Source organism: Polyergus mexicanus, unplaced genomic scaffold, assembly GCF_030449975.1.
Source record: "Polyergus mexicanus isolate NDT 795.1 unplaced genomic scaffold, iyPolMexi1.0 SCAF_9, whole genome shotgun sequence".
Lineage (NCBI taxonomy): Eukaryota > Metazoa > Arthropoda > Insecta > Hymenoptera > Formicidae > Polyergus > Polyergus mexicanus.
The window spans coordinates 152,851-165,721 of NW_027223329.1; the positions used below are offsets into that span (position 1 = coordinate 152,851).

General features: G+C 33.8%; 2 protein-coding genes across 4 annotated transcripts in view; one reads left to right on the forward strand and one right to left on the reverse strand.

Annotated features, from left to right (window-relative positions):
• Positions 1–12,871, reverse strand: part of LOC138936383 (A-type potassium channel modulatory protein KCNIP1) — a 47,228-nt gene that overhangs the window by 12,999 nt on the left and 21,358 nt on the right. The window lies entirely within an intron of this gene.
• LOC138936384 (dynein regulatory complex subunit 5) lies at positions 11–11,908 on the forward strand. The gene is given in 8 exon segments (XM_070301748.1): positions 11–96; positions 4,504–4,674; positions 4,759–4,897; positions 5,267–5,504; positions 8,179–8,334; positions 8,834–8,948; positions 10,871–11,043; positions 11,499–11,908. Coding segments are annotated over 8 exon segments (1,140 nt in total). The 3' UTR covers positions 11,561–11,908.

Here is a 12,871-nt window from a genome sequence, read left to right on the forward strand (position 1 = left end):
ATGGCGATTCATGGCGACGATTATACTGCGAGCGGCACTTGGCTGAATATCTGGAAACTTTGGAAGCGAGCTACTTCGAGCCTCGAAGAGAGAAATGCGAGAAACTAATGACTCTCCTCAAGGATTACGTACACGTCATAAGACTTCGTACTCTTGTGCCCACCAAGTAAGACGAGTTTATACTGAATCCTTAAATCTGATTTTTATGCGCGAGAAAACTATCAAGATAAACCAGAACAATTGTGTATCCACAGTTAGGAGAATTTGACTTGGGTTTCTGCAAGATCTGCGTGCGTAGAAAACTAACATCTACATATCTTGAACCAAAAAGAGACTGTTTACAAAAAGAGAGACTGTGTGCACGAATTTTGCGTATTGTAATTTTATTCGATACAAGCTTCTATTTTTTTTTTTTTTTTTTTTTTTTTTTTTTTTTAATTTTGTTAAGATTTATCTTAAGCTTTTATAATATATTATACATATAATATTATATAATATAATATATAATATATTTAATATATTATGACGCGAATTAAAAATTTACAATCATTCTAAATTTGATATCTCGAAACAGGGCTTCATCTGTCTAATTACAACTTCAAAGTCGAAATTCAGACATCATAATTTTTTTCACAAACGATCCTGTTAAAGTACAAATATATAAGAATTTACTTGGACTAATTAACGAAAAAGTAATCCATATTTATGGATCATCGTGTCGACTAGTAGTAACAGATATCTGTGCACTGCCAGAGCTTGCGAGCGGACCTTGCATCGCCCCCCCACATACGCGCTGCGTCGAAATTCATAGACGAATTTACGCCCGGCCGAGAACATCCGAAAATTATTATTAGAACCGGTCAGTTTGTCGGCTAAAACTGTAAGTGCTTGCACTTGAAGATCCAGAGAAGTGCGATGGACTCTCGCGTGTAAATATCGCGCGAAAGCGTGGCAGCCGATTCTATAATTGGCCGGAGTATCTAGGAGGCCAATTATAATCGCACACGAATACACGTAAGAAAATCACGAATATATCGGATAGTTTTCCTCTCTATTTGAATCATAATGTCGTCGCGATATTATGGATTGGCTTAAATTAGTAATAGCTATTTAAAATTTCAACGTGGTCTTCAACGTGGTCTTCAACGTGGTTTTTAACGTTGGTTCTCCTCTTGCTTCTTACGAGATGCGAAAAGTCTTCGTTCCGGCCCAAAGCAATATAGGAGATCAGATGGATGTGCCCTGCGTCTTTCTCCTGACATTGCCAATTACTTTCCCCAACTACAAATACAATACTTTCGTTTGCTGCTGCGCGTGAATGTTTGCGACTCGATTGATTCGTTTGTTTTCCTTCGAAAGAGATTCACTCGCTTTGTCCTCTATTTCGAGCTTTTATTCCATTTCGTAAACTCTTTATATCGTTATCATTTGGCAAAAAGACCTGAAAAGTAACAGAAACATAGGCGTCTCGAGATGCCTCAATGAAATATTTGGCACGCAAAATTTTTTTTTTTTTTTTTTTTTTTTTTTTTTATCCATACAAGCTATTGTATTTGGATATCTCGAGATATTCTCTGTTAAGGAAAAGATTTCGATCTTTCACGATTATAATATTTTCCATTCGATTCATTATCGAGGAACCGGTAACGCTTGTGCAGCCTTTCGAAAGACACTCGCGCGAATCTGTGCTTATCACGCCGAGTTTACCAAAATCTAATCCGTGACGGATTCGCAAGCAAATAAACTTGTTAAAGTTGAAAATTCTAATTATACACAGCGGGATATACAACACTAGCAATTTGCCACGGCCGTTTAGCAGTTTTAGATCCCGAACGGTGTAAATTCTCGCGCGGAATTACAACACCACGCGACCAAGCTAATATATGTGACAGCTGATTCTAGACAAGTTGGCTAACGAGCGCTCACTTACAAAGTAGAAAGTAATGCGGATGCAAGTTACGACAAGAGAAAGTGTGAATAAAACATCTCCCCTTTCTGTAATCTCATCCATGATAAAATTGATTAAAAATTATAATAATAGTTTTACATATGCAAACATAATTACCAATCATCTGTAAAAATATTCTTAATTATATTATATATAAATATTTAAAAATAAATAATTATATATTATAAAGTAAGTAACAGATTTATAAAGCTCTCGCGAGCGAAATCTTTTTCTGTATTTTCTAATTTCGCGACTATACACATAAAAAAATTTTAATACATGTTCAGAAAAAAAAGGTAGGATATTTGAAGCGTTTTAAGAATACACATTGCGTACAATGCTCGCTTCGCTATTATTTCAGTTTTTTTTTTCATTTTTTTCATTTTTTTATAAGACCGCATTTATAAAATGTTGCCGAAGAACAAGGGCACAAAAAGTATCAAAGGTAAATTTACATAATTATGGTCGCGCGGAGTCGGCAGAATAGAGATAGTCTCTTATAGCTACTGTAACGAAGTTGGAATAGGTATGTAATACGGAAAAGAATTCCGCGATAGCAGGAATTTGCAAAACTAATGCCGGATAAAATAAGTGAAATGGTTTCGTACTCTCGTACTCTTTCCAGAAAAAAAAAATTAATTAACTATTACACACACGCGAATTTTGCAGAGTTCCCGTATTATTAACGCGGAAAAAGCGTAGTGACACGAACTTTATGAAAAACGTTTAAAAAACGTGATTTTTATTCCGTGTATGACTAAGCTATATTACGGTGGAAACGCACTGCACATCATCTTTTCACCTTAGAAAAGATTCTATTGTTTTAATTTTAAATTTAAATGAAACGATAAGGATTTGCGTGTAATAAATTTATTATTCTTATTCTTTTTTGAACATTTTAATATTTTCGTCATTAAATATCTCGGCAATTATGTTTCGATTCTATCAAATCTATTAAAATAAGATTGATTTAAAATTGCAGTTAGAATATCAAAATATATATTATATTTTTTTTAACAACGATTTTTAAAGCTAAAAGTATTGTATAATATATTTTTAACGTCTAAAGATTCTATTTGCTTTAAATTCAATTTATTCGTCGCATGTCTCTACGCAATTCTCTATAATCAAGCTTTCAAACTCTAAAATTAATTTAAATTAATACTGGATTCCCCTCTAGAAGTCTCTTTGCGATCCATCGCGGCGCATTGATAATTTCAAAAACGTGTCTCTCATTACGCGGCGTATAATGTATGCATTTTTAATGAGCAAAATTGCGAGTCAAGGAAACATTATCTCGTTCCGCAAAGATAGCCGCTCTGCGAATCCTAGTTTGGAGAACGCGGTCTCTTATTTAATTAGAAGCCACGAGAGATCTTGAGGAAAGTAATTTTCTCAGATCACACCGGGCTGCTCCCTTTTCAGAGCGATCCGTAAATCCGCTAGGAAGATTTATCTTCGCTTTTATTCGAATTGCATGAAATGATGTTTTTTTTTTTTATCGCGACATGTCTGAGAAAATTTTATTTCTTTTTTTTTTAATATTTTTTTATTTCAGGCAACAGCTAAGAAAAATATATATTACAAAAGAGTCTTTCATGATACGTGTGAATAGAAATTTTAGTAACAAATAATAATTAATGAATTTTATAGAGACATTTCTTTACAAATACATTGTATTTGTCTCAACTTCTTTTTTAAATAATAAAAAGTATTCTTTTATAAAGATACTTTCTGCGCAAAATGTTATTCATAGCTAATGCGATTAATATGCTAGATTAATTAATGTACGTAAACTTCTGATATTATTCTTTCAATGCATGTGTGAATTCATTATATGAAATTCTATTTCGTATCACACAATCTAGTACATCCGACGTATCTCTATCATACATATGGCGGTTAATATGACCAGGCATGTGCGTGTTCTTCGATTATTCACTGCGGCTATCGTGCAACCGTGCCTCTACATACGCAATGCATACACGTAATCCATCGTCCAATATTGATCAAAGTCCCGATTCGCTTTAATACATCGACTGTCGTGCGAATAAATCGTTGAGTAACGACATTCGAACTAATTTTTTGCATACACCCGACATTACATTATGAATTTATTACGCAATATTGTCCCGGAGGTACATAAAATATTTTTTTCCGTATTAAAAAAGATATTGCTTCTTTCCACACACTCTCGTTGAAATTTAATTAACAATACGGATGTAATATAAAAAGAGAGTAACTTAGAATAAACATGACAAGTACATAAATATATACATATAACGGTGGAATTATAAAATAGAGTTATCACAAAATTAAAACTTTTTTAATCGCTCCAATAAACTTTTCAAAACACTCCCATGATATTTGTTAATTAATTAGCTAAATTGTTTTTAATAAAAAATTAACTCATCATTAAATTTCAGAATTAATTTGCAATATTTATATCATGTGTAAAAAATTTTTTATTATTGCCCTCTGATTACCAAAAGGTATTCGTCGATAAAAAATTGATCGCTGACAGAATCATGTTTGCATTATTTTGCTACTTATAGAAAACGGATAAAGCGAGTTAACGGAGAGAACGACGAATCTGCCGTACAAGAGGACGTCGCGCATCATATTCCCATGGCAATTATACTTCCGCAATTCCCGCATCTCACCGAAATTTATCTCAACTTTGGTATGATCTACATGGACGACGGTTTTGAGTGGCGGGATTTCGAGTAAGTTTAGCGAATACGGGGGATAAAGGGAAGATGCCGTTTTCGGGATAGAAGAGAGATAAGAGAGATTTATCGCTCGAACAGATTCTCATTGGAGGATTGCATGAGTTTGGGGGAAGGAATTAAAGCCAGCCCGAAATTGAAGAAATTCAGTTTAACCCGCAGCAACTTGGATCAGCATCGAATTGCCGCTATTCTTCAAGGAATGGCATCGAACGATAATGTTGGTAGATAATTTCTTTATGCGAGCGATACATACGAACCGCGTTATTCTCGATTAAAAATTTTAAAAATACAAGATTTTTCATGAAAAAGAAAAAAGAATCGAGGTCTGACTGCAAACGTTATCTATCTCAATATTTTTTTTATCGTAACAATTAAACGAAAAAGAAATGCCACTAGATGATACTGTCTAGTAATATCTAAATATTATCACTGCTAGATAATATTTTCAGAATGATATAATCGCAAGTATTGTAATTTCTCTTTCCGATGCACCGCATAATGGCGAATTTTATTTAATTCAGTCACCGTATATACATATATACAATGCACACACTGTATGTTTCATGTATGTTTATCTCGCATACAGATCGAAGAGCTGGATGTGTCGCATTGCAAGTTGATGGACACCGGTGCCCACGCGGTGGGCGAATTTCTATCGATGCATCGGAAATTGAGAATTCTGCATTTGACGAACAACAATATAGGGCCGATCGGAGTGGCCGGCATAGTTCACGGAATATTAAAAGCAAGCTCGACTGCTCTAAAAAATTTGGATCTCAGACTGAACCCCCTGCAAGACGAGGGAGCCGATCACATATGCGCACGTAAGTCCATGTAAGCGTTTTCGTAATGCCTGCTTTTCGTCGATGATATCGAGCGACAATGCAAATTATTCGAGAGAAAAGAAAGCAAAATTCGCATTCAGCATTTTTTGTTCAAAAGCACAAGTATATTCTATTTCTCGAGAAGCTAGTAATAATGCTCGTTTATTATCCCTCCATACATTAATATTTAATATTTTTCATTTAATTTTAGAATCCAGAAAAGGATAGAGAGAAAGACAAGTTATCTCTCTATCCCAAATCTGTACATGAGATAAAGAAAAATTATATAGAAAAAGTTTCGCGATTTAAATTGTGCGAACCCGAAATTTTGCATGGATAAAAGCATCCTGTGTATCAAAAAAGAATCTAACTCGCTGCCAAGCTAGAGTAGTAGATAGTTCCGCGATGAAAAGATCGACGAGTTTTTAAACAAGTGTTTAAAAAAAGATTCTTCGAAAAGTTTTTCCGTCGGGTACATGAATATAATAACTTAGTAGTGAACGCAAATACATTAAAATTCACTATCGGATTATCTTTAGCTTATATACCATATACATAAACTCCTAGATAAGTCTCGTGACTTTCAGATCTATCCTTTAATAAAATCATAAATATTTACGCGTGATATTAAATTTTCATTGTACATTTCAACTTTTCCCATCTTCCAATTTTTAGTTATATCGTTATAAATAGTATATACAATTTTCGATAAACAATTCAATTTATCACTTACGTTCTAATGAGATAAACTTTCCACGAATGAAATAGAGCGACGAGTATAAATAGACACGTGATTGGATTTAATGATCCTCTACAATTCCGTTTCTTTATCTTTATTCTATTCTATAATAACATACCCTACGATTCTTTTATTTCTCTGAAAACGCAGCGCTACTCCAGAGATTATCCATTTGTTTTCTACGGAATTTAGTACTTGGGTAATATATAAAGCTCGCCGAAGTAAATTGAAATTTAATGTTGCGTGTAGTGCTGCTTTATCCGGACGCGTTGCATTCTCGCTAAATAATGGAACATTTTTTATAATCCGATTTCCATTCTCCGCGTCTTATAAGTTAGCGGAACAAAATGAGCAGAATCAATTCTAATTAATATTTTTATTCGTCGCTCATTTGTTGCTAAAAACTTGCCAAAGAAAATAATTTGTAAATAAGTAAGTTTGCACGCTGTGTGGTTTTCCGGCATTATTTATATTGTATTTATTTTGCAAGCAACAAACTCGGAACTTGCATATTTCGAGAGCAACAAATTCAGACAATATATCAGTACCAAATTTAAGCGAGCAACAAATTTTTTTCTCGCGGTTTACTCTTGTGAGTTTTGCACGCTGTGCAGCTTTCTGACATTATTTATACTTATTTTGCAAGCAACGAATTTGAAACTTGTATATTTCGAGAGCAACAAATTAGCGACAAATTCTTATATTATTGTTATATACAATTTTGTTGTTATATATATATATATATTGTCCCGCTAACTTAATCTTCCTTTAGCGGAACATCATTTCTTTTTAAAACTTACAGAGCAACAAGTTTTTTTCTTTGGCTACTTTTTCGCAACAAATGAGAAGCAAATAAAAATATTAATTAGAATTGATTCTGCTCATTTTGTTCCGCTAACTTATAAGACGTCCATTCTCCTTCCCCCTTTAAAAATTAATATTTATCGTTATACGTGTATATGATTAATAATAAAATCGGATTTTTCAAAATTTTTATGTTCTGCATTCTCAAGTATAATTTTCATGACAGATAACAGGTGGCAATGAATTTTTTTTAATTATTTCGTAAATAAATAATACGTCTCTTTTAATATATCGTTGCAAAATTCGGCTAAACGATCGTTAACGTTTTACGCGTAGAAAATGCTTAGATAAGAAAATGCAAAGATTTAAACGCTGAAAATTCAGATTAAGAAAGGTATCTTGAATTTTATTTTGAAACGTTGTGTATTGCTTATGTTAGTCGTACTTCTAAACGTACGACCGAAAGAAAGTCTATCTATGATCTCGCAGCATAAAAGGTCGCGGTGCTGCTATTGTAAAAAAAAAAAAAAAAAAAAAACTAAATTCTCTAATATATAATCTCGAAACATTAATAATAAGGTAATCGACCCCCGCGAGTCGAGAAAGCATGGCATAAGAGGCATGCTGAATTATTTAAATAAATGCAAACTGAATAGCAAACATCATTACATATAAAAATGTATGAAAGGGCATTAGCACTTGCCATTACAAGTGCAAAATCATCGCCGATATTTCTCAGAGATATGTGTTCCTAGATGTTTTGCATCGGTATAAATAGAAACTTCCACAAAATACGCTTTACGTTAATTTTTGAGTTTGGCAATTTTGTTTTAATTTTGTTGAAAAACTTCGAGGTTGACATTTGCAGATTATATAACTGAAGGGGGAAAAAAAAGTATCTTTTGACAGAAAATATTATATATGATAGACGATTGCGTGTATTGCAAGAAACATTGAAGCTGACTTTAATAAATAGTGTTTACTTTTAGGATGATTTTTTATTTTTATATAATTTACTTTATAATTTTTTATATCGCTTATGACAAATCTCTTGAGAAAATATCGTTTATTTATCTATAAAGAAATATCTGTGTCTACATGTTTGATTATAAGTTATCATTTTTATTGCAGTTTTAGTGAGAAACAAAATTTTGGAAACTTTGAATATCAGCGGCTGTGAATTAGGATCTGAAGCCGGCATATCGCTTGCAGGAGTCCTTTCTTCCGGTTATGTGCAACTCGAGACCTTATCCCTCGATGTATCGAACAACGATTTTGGATTGACTGGTATTGAAAGAAAAATTGACTCTTATATAAAATCTATCTATTATATAGAATCTTTCTCTTTGCGAATATTCTTTCCGTATAGGAATATAATTTGTCAATAAAGAAAAAGTATAAAGGAAAAATCTTTGAAAGATCTGTAAAATCATCTATAAATGGTATAATCGAGATAATCATGTATAAAGGAAATTTTAACATTTTTATTTAAAAATATATTATGTAATATATATTAAGTATTATATATATTAATAGATTTAAAAAAAAAAAAAAAGAATAACGAAATAATTAAAAAGCAATGCACGTATTAATTATTAACCTTGTGAAAACTTTTAGAAAATGACAATTCTGGTAATTCTAAAACTTAAAAAATTATTGTATTGTTACATCTAAACGATCTCCCATCCAACGTGCATAATTTAACAAGAATCTAATACTTGAATACGCTCTTCGAAGATTTCTATTATGATACCCCCCCCCAAAAAAAAAAAAAAATTTGTTCCAGCTGGAGAATCATTCGAAGCGGCCATGACTTCCTGCTCGTACATTATCCACTTTGATGTTCGAATGTGCAATTTCTCGAAAGAATCGGAGTACTCGATCAATGAGAGTGCGTACAGGTGAGAATGGGATCATCGGATGGGATAAACGTTCCATCTGTCAAAATTCATTCAACCTTCGAGCAATCATTCTTTCTCTTCCCAGTCGCGTTTACTTTTATTATTTCGCCCACGATTCATTTCATCATTCGACGCGCGACGCGAAGGAGACAATATCATAAATTTTCACATTAAATCTTAAGGGATTGATAGGACTAAAAGGATATCGTAGCGCAACCTGCTGCAAAATCTATAAATTTCTGTCGCGTTATTATGATACTTGACTTTATTGCCGATTTTTAGTTACGATTTATTAAGACATAGATAAAGAGATTGTTATATTTCTAAAAAAAAAAAAAAAAAATCGTACTCATGATATAATTTCCAAATATCGCTTCATGTTTATATTGAAAAATTTCATGTAATATATTTCGGATCGTATTTTGATCATTTCTTTTTCAATCTTAGTATTTATTTATTTATTATATAATATTATATATGATTTATTTATGATACATATATTTTATTTCTATTTTAATATTTTATTTGAATTATGATATATATATATATATATTGTTTATTTATTATTATTAATTCTTACTAATATCTCTCCCGACTTCGTGCACGAAAATGCGCTTTATCCGTCATTTTACGAAGACTTTATTAAGATATAAACTGGAGAGAGGAGATAATTCCTCCGATATTTCGCTTCTCTCTTCAAGTCAACGCCGTCGCGATAGCCGACGAGTTCTCGGTTGGCAGGCTGTGTTTGCAAACGTCATTACGCCCGAAAGGACAACACGATCGCCGTCAGAATAGAATAGGTCGACAACTCCGGGGGGGGGGGGGGTGCAAGGAGTTCGTGCGACAAAGACGGCGAATCTTGCAACGTGCTTGGCATCGCGCCAATCCTTCGCCAGGAGATAACCCTTCCCCTTCACTAAACGACAATGTCTTTACAAAGAAACGTCGTTAATGCATATCGCGTTAAATCGCATAAGCCAGATCGATTATCATAGCCGAGGCAGATCGAGATTTTCACGAACTGTCCCTCCCCTCCCCCCTGCCCCCTGCCCCACCCTCCTCCTCCCTTCTCGTACGCAGTTACAACTTTGTACACGCTATTTAAACGCGCCTCGTTCCACAACCCAGTGCTAATTTAGTCAATCGATTTATCCGTTTTTCCTTCCTTCCTTTCTTTTTTTACGAACGCATACGCGGTTATCCCTCTCTCGTTACGCAGATCTCCCGTCGTCGATCGTACCTTCCGTGTACCTCTGACCTATTGACGCCGTTATTCGCATGCCGCGTAATACAATACATATAAGGGTAGCACAAGAATTCTCACTTGTGTGAACATATCTCGACGCGATTCTAAAGGTCCATCGCACATACGGGATATAATTCTACGTAGTAATTCTTCAATAGTTAGAAGTAAAAATTCACTCAACGTTTCAGCAACTTAATATCAGAAATTAATCTCTTTCAAGATAATTTATCTTATATATATATATATATATATATATATATATATAAAATAATAATAATAATAAAAAAGCATACATTCTCTCATTTACATTTTCGTTAATCTAAATACAAATTATTGTTATTTTTAAATATCTTTTCGCGATATATCATTACATTTCAAGTCTGGTTCGTCATAAATAAGAGTTACAAAAAAAAAAAAAAAGTAATTTATCTCTGATGACAAATAAGAATAATAATTTCCTTCTTGTCAAAAGAATCGAGTTAGACATTGTTATCGGGATCGATGTTTCGATTTATTGCGTTCCCATTTCTATAATCGTGTACCCTCGTTTTCGGTGAACTACGATTGTCCATATTTATCTTCCGTCGACCATATTTTTCAATTTATTTTATCGCAATGAGTTATCGCTGCGCGGTCGCGGTTATAAATAAATTTGCACGCTACATTTACGCAGGAATAAACAAAATATGAAAAAGGAAAGGAATAGAGCCGTGTTTTGCCGAAGTAGAGACAACTATAATTCATCTAGCGCCAAGGATCTGCAACAACATCCGGAAGCTGGGCCGTCATTGCCATCAGAGTCGACGAGTATTGCGAATTATTTTACTGGCAGACAAATCGATGCCGGTAAGAGTTGCTATACTACTTTCTTCCTACGTTATATTGGGACTTAATCTCTGTGCATGAAATGCAGCAGCGTTATGCAAAACTTATGTAAAAATATCACGTTAATTCATTTCTTATCACACTTCTTAGCTGATTTAATTTAATTAAGCTACATCTCGATAACGAAGATAAGTTGAAAAAATTAACAGAATAAATAAATTCAATTCAAAGAAAACGTTTATAACGAAATGTTTCCTATTATATGTTATATAAAATTTACCTTATATATTATAATAATATATCTATAATGTTTATTTTTGAAATTTTTGACATAGTTATGCACAACGGAAGAACATTTCAATTTAATGAACTTAACTAATGACTTACTTTTCGAATTTAAAGTAACACGGGCAAAAATATTCAGAACAAGATCTCTAAAAGCGACATTAAATTCAATTGAAATTATGAGATTGCAGATGAACTGGAATTGGTGAAATCAATTCTCAGGACCTGGCGTATAAGCAATCCCGTCTATTAAGGGAAACGGACGAGCTCTCTTGGTTATAGAAAATTTAAGACGCCGTTTGGCAGCGAACGCCACGAGCGATGCATCCAAAGTATTGAGATAAAACTAAAGTGACCGTATACAGACTCCGTACCCATGGCCAATTAGGATTCCAATCGATAAAACTATTTGTCGAAAATCGATATGACGCTTATAGTTATTACTAGAAACGAGAAGCACCGTGGATACTTGCCAAAAAGGTTTTGCAATATTCATAATAACAATTTTCTACATTATTTCTACGTCTAATAATAAATAAATAATTCCAGATTTGTATCTTTATCCTGTCGATTAATTATGTAATAAAAAGTGCTTCGATAAAACGAATTATTAATTTAACAGAGCGATTCTTTCTCCAAACAAACATTGACATTTGCTCCTTGGATTTTTTGGTCGACTAAACCAGCTGAATCGTCGTCACGCATCAGGGATTTCAACAAATATTACGAGTTTTCTACGTCGCGTATTGGAACGGCGATCGTCGATGTGTATGTGGATTAAATCGATTGGGAATTTAGTAATACGTGACGAGATAAACGCAAGGAGCGTCGCGACGCGACGTGATATGAACACGTGTAACGCGATACGCGTCCTTCATTACGCGTATGCCACGTGGATCGCGTTGTCAACTGAAATCAGCAATCGCCAGACTATCCTGAATCATATCTATGCCGTCATTGTACAGAGTTGTAATAACAATTTCTGTGCTACGCGTGTCTTTCGACGAATACGAGAGCGCGTATTCGTATGAACGATCGGACCCGATTGTTGTACGCATTGGTATACGCGTATACGAATGACTATCCGGAAAAATTCAAAGTTATCAAGTTGCGGAACGGGAACAATGAAATTTGCATTCGCGGCCGGATTCGATTGAATACGCGAAATAACTGTTGTAAATAATCTGAGAGACGGAAGATTTTCATTGTAATGATTTTCATTGAAATTTATATTGTACTTTCGACAATTCGACGTTGCGCGTATTTCACCTATTGATATTACGTATTTACAAAACGAACAAAAATCAGATATTTTTATTTTCGCAATGGAATTCGCGATCGGTCTGGAATACCCTCCGTAAGGTCCATGAACTCGTTCGAGCATCGATCTTTACCGTGTACTGTTCAGTGCAATCATTATTCGCATTAATGGCATCAATTTCAATTTACTTGGCGAGAACGTAAGTTTCGCGCGATCAATCGCTTTTTTTTTTTTTATCGGGATAAAACGGGAACTTCCTGCGGTGACTTTTAAACCAATTCCAAAAACAAAGTACGGGCACTA